General features: G+C 31.9%; 1 protein-coding gene, 1 long non-coding RNA gene and 1 other non-coding gene across 4 annotated transcripts; 1 reads left to right on the top strand and 2 right to left on the bottom strand.

Annotated features, from left to right (window-relative positions):
• The first annotated feature begins 692 nt into the window (after positions 1 to 692).
• Positions 693 to 6,389, top strand: LOC130979475 (uncharacterized). The gene is made up of 3 exons (XR_009086651.1): positions 693 to 1,261; positions 1,373 to 1,479; positions 6,309 to 6,389. It is a non-coding gene; the product is annotated as an uncharacterized LOC130979475 (long non-coding RNA).
• Positions 6,390 to 6,606: 217 nt separating this feature from the next.
• LOC130979474 (uncharacterized) lies at positions 6,607 to 8,613 on the bottom strand. Of its 2 annotated transcripts, XM_057902926.1 has the most exons (3): positions 8,001 to 8,610; positions 7,854 to 7,899; positions 6,626 to 7,695 (listed from the first exon to the last, which is right to left on the bottom strand). In XM_057902926.1, exons 1-3 carry the CDS (start codon positions 8,139 to 8,141, stop codon positions 7,619 to 7,621), a joined length of 264 nt encoding a protein of 87 aa, XP_057758909.1. In that variant the 5' UTR covers positions 8,142 to 8,610; the 3' UTR covers positions 6,626 to 7,618. The 2 variants fall into 2 exon arrangements, with proteins under 2 accessions (XP_057758908.1, XP_057758909.1); XM_057902925.1 differs by having other exon boundaries at positions 6,607 to 7,695; positions 7,854 to 8,613.
• Positions 8,249 to 8,351, bottom strand: LOC130983429 (U6 spliceosomal RNA). Its single transcript, XR_009087421.1, has one exon. It is a non-coding gene; the product is annotated as a U6 spliceosomal RNA (small nuclear RNA).
• Positions 8,614 to 10,226: the final 1,613 nt, after the last annotated feature.

Here is a 10,226-nt window from a genome sequence, read left to right as displayed (position 1 = left end):
ATTTATTAATTTAATTTGAATAATTGAAATTTATAATTTAATATCGTAATTTTATGAACTAAAAAAGAATTAATTAGATTATCTCTAATTTTAAATTAGAGTATTTATTAAAAACTAATTAGTAAATTTATAAATAAATAGTATTCTTAAAAATAATTATATTAAATTATATTTAATTTTAAATTACTACTCTAACTTTTAATTTTATTAAAATATCTAAACTATTCTTTATTCTCTTTTTCTAATTCTAACCCTAATTTTATTATAACACAAACCCTCGCACCCTTTTTTGCTGCCACCCTATCATGCACACACAAACACGAAGAAGTAAAAAGAAATCAGAAGTGGGAGAATGGGAAGAAGGAGATAGGAAGGAGAAAGGAAGGGACGATATCGGCTGAGGCTCACAGAGACACACACACACAGAGAGAGAGAGAGAGAGAGAGAGAGAGAGAGAGAGAGAGAGAGAGAGAGAGAGAGAGAGAGAGAGAGAGAGAGAGAGAGAGAGAGAGAGAGAGAGAGAGAGAGAGAGAGAGAGAGAGAGAGAGAGAGAGAGAGAGAGAGAGAGAGAGAGAGAGAGAGAGAGAGAGAGAGAGAGAGAGAGAGAGAGAGAGAGAGAGAGAGAGAGAGAGAGAGAGAGAGAGAGAGAGAGAGAGAGAGAGAGAGAGAGAGAGAGAGAGAGAGAGAGAGAGAGGATCGCTGCTGAAGCTTCGACCGCCGTTGCTAAGGCTTGTCGCCAGAGCCACGACCATCGCTGTCAAAAGGAGTCGCTACCAGAGGAAAAGCCTATCGTCGTTGAACCCAGCACAAGAGAGAACAAACCTAAAACAGGGGGAAGAGAGAGAAATGCGACGGAAGAGGGGTCACCGTCACGCTTACTATCGCCGTCGACAGAGCTCGTTATCGAAGAGACATCACTAGCGCCGCTACTGCTGACCCATCTCAGCCACTGCCTTGGTCTTGTTCAGTCACCGTAATCTTCTTGGTTCTTGTCTTTGAACCCGCAACATCTACGATTTATTTTGGTTGTTTGTCAGTTTGTTGTCACAAAAAAAACACCACTTTCGGAGTCACTTTCGCTTGCTCAACTCTGCCTGTTTTTGAGTCCCTTTTTTGCTTTCCAAAACCATTATTGTCGTGGTGGTTGCCATTGGAGCTATTTGTGTTGAATGAAACTGTCACTGTTGAGCTGCTCCACCACCGTTGTTGCTGGAGGTGACTGCCGGAACTATTATTGTGCCATCTTGCCTTATTCTTCATGGTGAGACTTTTTGCCTCTTTTAAATGATACTTTGTTCTAATTTTGTTTATTATCAATTTTGCATTAATTCTAATTTATTTCAAATAAACTGTTGTTGTTATGATCATTGAGGTCGCTATATTGTTGGTTGGAAATCATGAGGTTCCTGCCGCTACTGTGAATCAAAAATAAAAAGGGGTGGTTCGTCGTGTTTAATTTCTGAGTTTTGACTAATTAAGGTATGGAATGTTTGTTTTACAAATTCGACATGCGTTGAAAATTTAGAAAATATGTGCATTTGAGTTGATGACCTTTTTATAGTTTGGTTATCTCTATTAAAGTTTGAGTAATTAAGTTCTAATAATAAAATTAATTAGTAACAAGAAAGCCTCTTGGTGGGTTGAATGAGGATTTGTACAAATTATTTGTTACTCTAATGTGTGAAAATTTAATGACTTAAAAGATAAATTAAGATAAGAAAATAAATACATTAATATTAGAAATTTGATTTGTATATGTTGAGAAATGGTTTAGCATTGGAAAAGTTGAGAAAGATTTGAGAGATGTTTCATTTGGATGGAACCTTTGAAAAGTGAAAAAAAAAATCAAATTTTAAGAAAAATTCTGTCAAAATTTTTGTAAGAATTAAAATGATAAATATATTTGTGTGGCTTTAATAAGAATATAAGATTTTGTCTTGGATGCTGATTAAGTAATTTCTATAAAGAAAATTATGTTTTGGGATGCTTTAGCGAATTTAAAGGAATGGAATTAATTATATATTTAAGATTAAACAAAAATGAGTTGTATTGTTGTGTTAATTTGTGAAATTGATTTATGATTTAATTTATTTAATTTGATTAACAACGAAAAGAGTAAAATAAGTAATTAAAGTTAACTTGAAAAAGATTTAACTAATAAAAGTTTTAAAAGTTAAATTATTTATCAACTCAAAGGTTAGAAATAGAAAATGTAATTATATATGTTTATACATTATTTGTGTAAACTATTTTAAATAAAAATGCAGTAATAAATTGTGATATATTTATGTATACTTGTGTGCATAGACAGACTTAGAGGGGTGAGTAATGGTTTCGACCCCCAAATTTTAAGTAAATATACTTATATATGAGATATGTACTTAAATAAAAAAAAGATATTATGTAATTTGATAGCTTTATATATATTATTTTTTACTATGTGATAGATTGATGTCTTAATTATTTAACGCACTAATATTTTTTATTTAACCAATTTAATATCAAACTCTCAAGTCGTTGTACCTTTCAAATTAATAAGATATTTTATAATTTTATAATATACTATTGATATTGTTATGTTTCTTTTATGTAGTTGTCATATTAAAAATAAAATTAAAAAAATTATAATTTACAATATATATATTGATAAATCTTTTGAAAAATTAACTCAAATGACTATATGTTAATTATTTGTATGGAATGAAAAAAAAAGTTCATCTATTTGGCTCTCCATATTAAAATTTTTAGATTCGTTCTTGCTTGTGTGATTTATTTTTTTAAGGAATAAGGTGTATAAAAAATGAAAAAAAATATACATACCGGTTATTTAAAGAGAGGTGATGATGGCCCAAGGTAGGTTTGGAATTTCCTCAAAATAGAATTAGCGTTGCAAGTATAGTCCCAAACCAACCATTAACAAACATCAAATTTTAAAATAAGAATGTCACAATCAACACAAAATAACCAGAATTTTTAAATCCCGAGTCATTTTTCCTAAGAATTGTAATTAAGTATCATATTATTGGCTATGAGAAAATGGGGTTGGTGACAAGAAGCAAGTAATATAAATAGCAAGAAAGTAAATAGTCAGTAGTCACGTAAGAAATTAAATGGAAGCAATTAAATTTAAAGCAACTAATCAAAGAAAAGGGAAATTCAAATGCTAAGAAACCTCTTGACATGGATTTTGAGAGTTAATGTTACCCATCATAGCCATTGACCACAAACATATGATGATTATGAAGAGTTAATCCTACTTAGTCAACCCTAACATCGAGGATAGGTCAAATAGGCATAATTGATTTCAATCCACAAGTCCTAGCTAACTCTATTAATTGAAGACTTAGAGTTAGTAGAAACCAAATCAACTAACTACTCTAATATATCAATTAAGGATGGACATCAAGGACTCAAGGTCACCAAAGTCCTCAATTCCAAGCCAAGAGTGAGGAAAAACTAAGTAAAAATCAAGTCAAGCATTTTTATCAAACACTTGATGTACATGAAAATAAAAGCATATTAAATTGTAATAATAATAAAATCTAAAACTACCGAATGCAAGAAAATAATAATAACAGCTAAAGAAAGCAATAATAACATGGAAACATAAATTTGCATTAAATGAAATTAAAGTCAACAAGAGTGTTCATAACATAAAAGTGACAAAATAAATGAAATAACAAAAGAAATGAAAAAGATCAAGACAAAAGAGTATGAAAACATAAAGGAAACTACACTAAAACAAGAATTAAGGACTGAAATTAAAGAGAAATTAAACAAAGAAAACCTAAATTCTAGAGAGAATGAGGAACTTCTCTCTCTAGAAAATTAAGACAAAAACATGGAAAAATCTAAACCTAATTGCTCCCCCTTGCCTTCTCTTAGATTAGGGTTGAAATATCTTCAGAAATGAGCTAGATTGGGTTCTGAGGGCCAAAATTCGCTGCCAGCGAATTACATTAATGAGGTCACGTGTTGCCACCTGTGCGTACACACAGATGTGTTCGTACACACACTTTCTGATTTTTCCACTTGTGCGTACGCACAAAAGGTTGTGCGTACGCATGACTGCACGCTTCCACCTGTCCGTACGCACACATAGTTGTGCGCACGCACACTTGCTGAAAAGCTCCAAACTCCATTTTTTCATGATTTCTCTATTTTTGCATGCTTTTTCCTCATTTCTTCAATCTATATTAGCCTTGTAAACTTGAAATTACTCAACAAACGCATCAAGGCATCAAATAGAATTAAAGTGAATAAAATTTAGCAAATAAGGGCCTAAAAAACATGTTCACTTTTGAGCAATTTTTATAGAGAATTTACAAAACCAAGCTATTTTATTGAATAAGTGTAGGAAAAGTTGATAAAATCCACCTAATTAAAATAAATAAATACCATAAAATGTGGATTTATCAAGAGGCCACCAAAAATTTTAAGTAAAGGCTCCTATTTTATATATATGTCACAGTAATATTTTTGTTATCAGAATGACATAGCCAAAAGCGTGATATTCTAGTGATAAAGGTCTTACATAATAAATTTCTTTCTTTACTTTGTAACCTTACATGCAAAAGGGGTGTCAAAAATAAGCGTAATAATTTTTTGTACATTAAATATGCCACTTTTTATGACCATTATATTTTATTAAATAAAAACTAAAAAATGTTATAAAATAAGAATATTAATAGAATTTAATAAATATAAAACATATTAGTATATAGGTAAAGTATAATTTTGATCTTCTACATTTGGATTGAATCCTAATTATTTTTTAATGTTTCCAACTTTTTATTTCAGTTTCAAAAACCTTCAAGCATCCTATTTTGATCCTAAAAAAAATTCAAGTAGATTCAATGCTATCCTACTATTAAATTTGACATAATCAATTCGCATATTGAAGAGCTAATAATGTTTGATTTTAGTTTGTAAGTAAAATTGGTCTATCAATAATCACCAATGTAAATTTTTTTTAATTTTAGAGCATTAATGATTGAGTGTTAGGATTTGAAATTTTGCATAAAAAGAAAATTGAGGAGAAGAAGTATTAAAAGATGGTTTTGTTTTTTTGTTTTTTAATACATGGAAGAATGTATGACTTAACTAATAACGTTACGTCACTCGCTTTATTAACTATTCATGTGAAATTTAATAATAGGACAACATTGAACCCATTTAAAACTTTTTAGGATAGAAATAAGACGTTTGAAATGTTAGGGACCAAATTAAGATTGACCTTAATTAACATTGACAAAATAGTACTTTATCCTAATATATAATTGCATAAGTATCCTTCAATATACAGTATTTTAAAAATGTGTCAAACTCCTCTAAAATGATAGTGTTAGTAAAGTAATAGAGTAATATTTTAATTCCCCTAGAATTAAGATAGTGAGATTCAAAAATAATAAATATTACAAATTCAAAATGATTAAAACATTACTTTATCACTTTACTAATATTCTCACTTTATATATAAATACATAAAAATATAAATCTTTTTGTTCATTAATATATTTTTTATGCAGTAAAATGTTTATAATATCAACAAATTTATATTAAAATGTTATTTTTGACTACAGAACGTAAAATATAAAAATAATTAAATTATTTTATATTATTTGATAAATAATTAAATTATTTTATTAAAAATAAAAATATATTAAATAACTACTTTTGTTAAAATAGTATTATTATATAAGACAATTTTTTATATAAATATTTATGAACATATATTTTATTTAAAATATTATAGACAATACATGAAAATTTTGGATTTTTTTTTTATTTTTCACACTTTTAAACAAATATTTTGAATTTTTTATTTATATTTAAAAGAAATAAAAATAGAAAATAAATGTATTTTTTTAAAATGTCAGTAAAATTTACTTTTACAGAGAGAAAAAACTATAAGATGACATGAAAATTTAAATTACCGAAGTCTAGTTTGTTATAACCCAATCATGATAGTTTAAGAAGAAAATCTATAAAATTTATATCATCTAATCGTCAATTGTTAATCCAACTTAATCAAGTTGAGGTGAGTCAAAAATTCACGCATAAGTCAAATCAAGCTTCAAACTTCTACCAATATTTAAAAAAAAAAAAAATACTATTTATAAAAATACTTAATCAATCTATAATTTCTAATTTTTCTAAGTGAATATAAAAAAGTTTTGCTTTTCTTACTAATATTCCTACCAATTAATGCTATGTCACTTTATACGCGAAAGTCATTTGACATTATCCTTGGCCTATAGAATGAATGGAAAGAAATCAGAACTCTCTTCTTTTTTTGTCTTTTTCAGGTATTATTGGGCTTTTAATCCGTCTTTGAAAACTCTCAGATCCATTTAATACAATGCACGTTTTTATTGGGCTGATCTGCAGGAAGCTAATTACGGGTGTTACCCATCGGTGACACAAGCTTTGAGAAAGCAACTATATTAATATGCCACGTGTCCTGCCTTCGTCAACGCCCCCAGTTTCTGCCATGCCCCAATTTTCCCTTTACAAGTCTTCCACTAAATTTGACTCTGGTTGTGGTTGGCCTGCTTTCTTTGAGGGTTTACCTGGTACCATCAATCGCTCAGTGAGTTCTTTTTCTTATTCAATATTTGGATTTTCATCTCTCTTTTTTTTCCTTTGCCAACATTGATTGAATAAACCACTTTCAGCCGGACCCAGATGTGAGGAGGACTGAGATAACTTGTGCAGCATGTGGTGGCCATTTGGGTCATGTTTTCAAAGGAGAGGGGTTCAAGACACCCACTGATGAACGCCATTGTGTTAATAGTGTTTCCGTTAAGTTTATTCCATCTAATTCTACTGCTTAACCATTATGGCCTGTGTTGAAAATTGAGGCACTAATAAAATCCCTTTCTCTTTCTTGGCAAAATCTATTTATATCCCTTTCTGTTTGTAGCATAAATATGGATTTCTGCAAGACACTGCAAAGAAAGGATAGTCGATCAATTTCTTTTGTTTGGTGGTGTGCCGATACAATAGTTTTTTTCTTGGTGTGGAACAGGACTTGATTGAAAGACAATGTTTCTTAATCATCTAAACCTTGCACCCACCCCATATTGGTGCCTATTCCATTACTTTAAGATCTTATTGTTTAATGTTTATGTGGCCTTCAACTTTGACACCTACACCTAAACTACTTTATTTTACCTCTGATCTTCAATGGTGTCTTATAAACACTCCACTTTTAGATGCAAATTTATGATGAATACAAAATATCAACACGGTTCCCTTGTGTTTGGCCCCTCAACAATTTCTTCAAAACATAGTAACAATTATATCAAATCACCTAAGAACAGCAGAGCAACCAGAATAAAAGCATAATCCTAAGCACTAAATCTAAATCAATAATGCCAAAATGGTTTCTTCTTAATCATCTTTCTGTTATATTCAAATTAGAATCAACCTTTATAAAGGGATCTCATATGGAGTCCCATTTCCACAAGTTCAATCTCAACCAGTTTCAATTGAAATATTGAATCATTCTTACAAACAAATTCAATTCTTTTCCCGTGTGCACCAGTGTCTAAACAACATCAAAGTGGTGCCATGAAGAGTAGAAAAAGGAAGTACATTACATAAATGACCTTCATTATTGCCAGCTAAAAATTCTCTTGCCTTTGTTTATCTTCTTCTTCTTCTCAAAACATTCCTTTAGAGCTTGAACTTCTGTATGTCAAAAACTCAACAATTTACTTACAAGCATTGATTTGCAATATAGAGCTTCTAAAGAAAACAAAATTAAGTAACATTCAACAGAATAACAAAAAAAGCCGCGTGTAAAAGAATCAAATCATCGAGAAGTGATTGAAATTGAAGAAACATACCTGGCTGGCATTCTTTCCAATTCCTGTTTGTTCGAACAACGCAATCCTGAAATATAATAAACAAAAAACAACTCGAACGAGTGCGATCGATTCCAATTCAAAGATCGAAGGGTTTAGGGAAGCTGAGAGTAACACAAGAATTTTCACCTGCATTAAAAAGTAGACAGCATAACACTCGTCGAGCTGCTTAACGTTCTCATCATCGTCGTCGGCGTGACTTTTGTGAAGCGGCGGCGCCGCTGCAGCCACCGGTTTCCCTCCGCCAGGGTTTAACTGTTGGTGATCCATTCGCGTTTGAAGGTGCAAAAATAAAATAACCCTAATGACTTAATTTCCAAATCAATTTCCAAATCCACATGAGAATGGGTTTCCGAATTGGAAGGGAAGGGGAGGAAAAAAATTTGAACCATTTCTCGATTTGTGCGTGTCATCCTTGCGCAGGGGCCATGCTAATCTTCTCTGTATCGTTCCAATTTTATCGGATGTCCCCAAAGGGACGAGCCTTCTTTGCTCGCTTTGATATATATTCTGCCAAAATAATGAAACACTACACGATGTAGGACTTTACCGAGTAAAGTGAGAAAGAGAAACTGAACATCAAAATGAAGCACGATTAACATCTCCATTGCAGTTTGCATGTGCTCATAAGGCATAATTCAGTTCTTTAACTCAGTTGCAGAGAGGGAGCTGGGACTAAATAGTAAACAATTTTTGTATTTACTCAAAGAATTCATGTGTTGATAATTTTAGAGTGGCTTAGTTCTAATCATGCTTTTCATATGGAAATCCAATTTTATTAATTTCTATTCTTTGATAAGTAATAAATTCTCGTTGATCAAACTCATTCAAAACCTCTTTTCTATTTACTATTTTACTTGGCCATCATGATTAGTAAGAGAACTTTTTTCTTTGGTTATTTCCTACAATTAGATCTTCATAACCTTTTTGAAATTGGAAAATAATGGGCATTTTTAAACTGATGACTTCACTATAAAGTGATGTATGACATTTCTCAAGATCATAATAAAATTGCTGACCTTGGTACGACGAATCACTTCTCAAATTTATATATAAAATGAAAATTTTGATCGTCTAAATTTGTCCAGATTTGCTTTTTTATCTATTCTAAGAAACAAAAATTTGAATAATATTACATGTATAAGTTTTTTTTTTTAACTAAATCTAACTAAGTTTATCTGTTACCAAGATACTCTTAAAAAAATACATATGTATACGCACTCTATTAACGCACAATTAGAACATGCATTGCATTTTTCGCATTTTTTATAGCACACAAATTTTGATTAAAGAGAACAAAATTTTGAAGCATAGAATACAAATTTTTGAAGTATAGTGCACTAAATTTTGTACATAACATATAACACATAAATTTTTACATATAGCATACAAATTTTCGAAGCGTAGCAAATAAATTCAAAATATAGCATACAAAATTTTGCACAAACTTATTGATATAGTTAGGGGTGGTCATATTTCAGTTTTTTCACATACACACACACACAAAAGTTTGAGAGAGAAGCTCAGTTTTAGTGGCAAGGAGCTCGTCGTTTATTGCAACAAGGTGATGTTGCAGTTAGTTGGGATGCCTTTTGAGTGGAGTTTTATAAGAAGTATTTTCCAAATTCGGTTAGGGCAGCGAAGGAGTTGGACCTGCTACAGCTGAAGCAAGGTTCTATGATGTGGCGGAATACACTAGTAAATTTGAAGAGTTATGTCGGTTCTCAATGGTTTGTCAAGGTGATCCAGAGAGGTATGAGGAGTGGAAGTTGTTCATACCCTGGGTCGAGCTGTCCGACCCGGGATGTTCGACAGACAAAGCGACCGACCTCTTTATGTCAGGACAACCCGACCTCTTCTCAAAGAGCTCGGCCAAGTCACAGGAAAGCCCAAACAAAGGGCCAAAATAGAGGAACACGTCCCAAATCCAAGGGCAGCCCAAGCCTACAGGAAGAAGGGAAGTTCCCTTGAAGATAAGATGACCTCACCTCAAGATAAGATAAAGATAAGATAAGATAACTAACTTATCTTATCCACAGAAGGTCACATCTCACCATTATAAATACACTAGAGCACCCAGATATAACTCATACTCTGATTCTACTCAATACCTGCTTAATACCCTTGGTAACTTAAGCATCGGAGTCCCTTGCAGGTACCCCCACCCTCCGGGGACGAAGGATCAGCACCCTCACCAAGTCCAACGAGTCGGACACGGCGGCTCCAGCCACCATCAGCAAGTTGGACACAACAACTCCGACCAGCACAGAAGATCTCGTCCGAGATCGACCTACAGTTTCAGGTAACCCTCGGAACATCGGCGCTGTTGCCGGGGAACTTGGAAGTCATCCCATC

The sequence above is a fragment of the Arachis stenosperma genome, chromosome 5 (genome assembly GCF_014773155.1).
Source record: "Arachis stenosperma cultivar V10309 chromosome 5, arast.V10309.gnm1.PFL2, whole genome shotgun sequence".
NCBI classification, from domain to species: domain Eukaryota; kingdom Viridiplantae; phylum Streptophyta; class Magnoliopsida; order Fabales; family Fabaceae; genus Arachis; species Arachis stenosperma.
The sequence above is the reverse complement of the archived record's forward strand: the minus strand, read 5'-3'. Positions and strand labels throughout refer to the sequence as shown.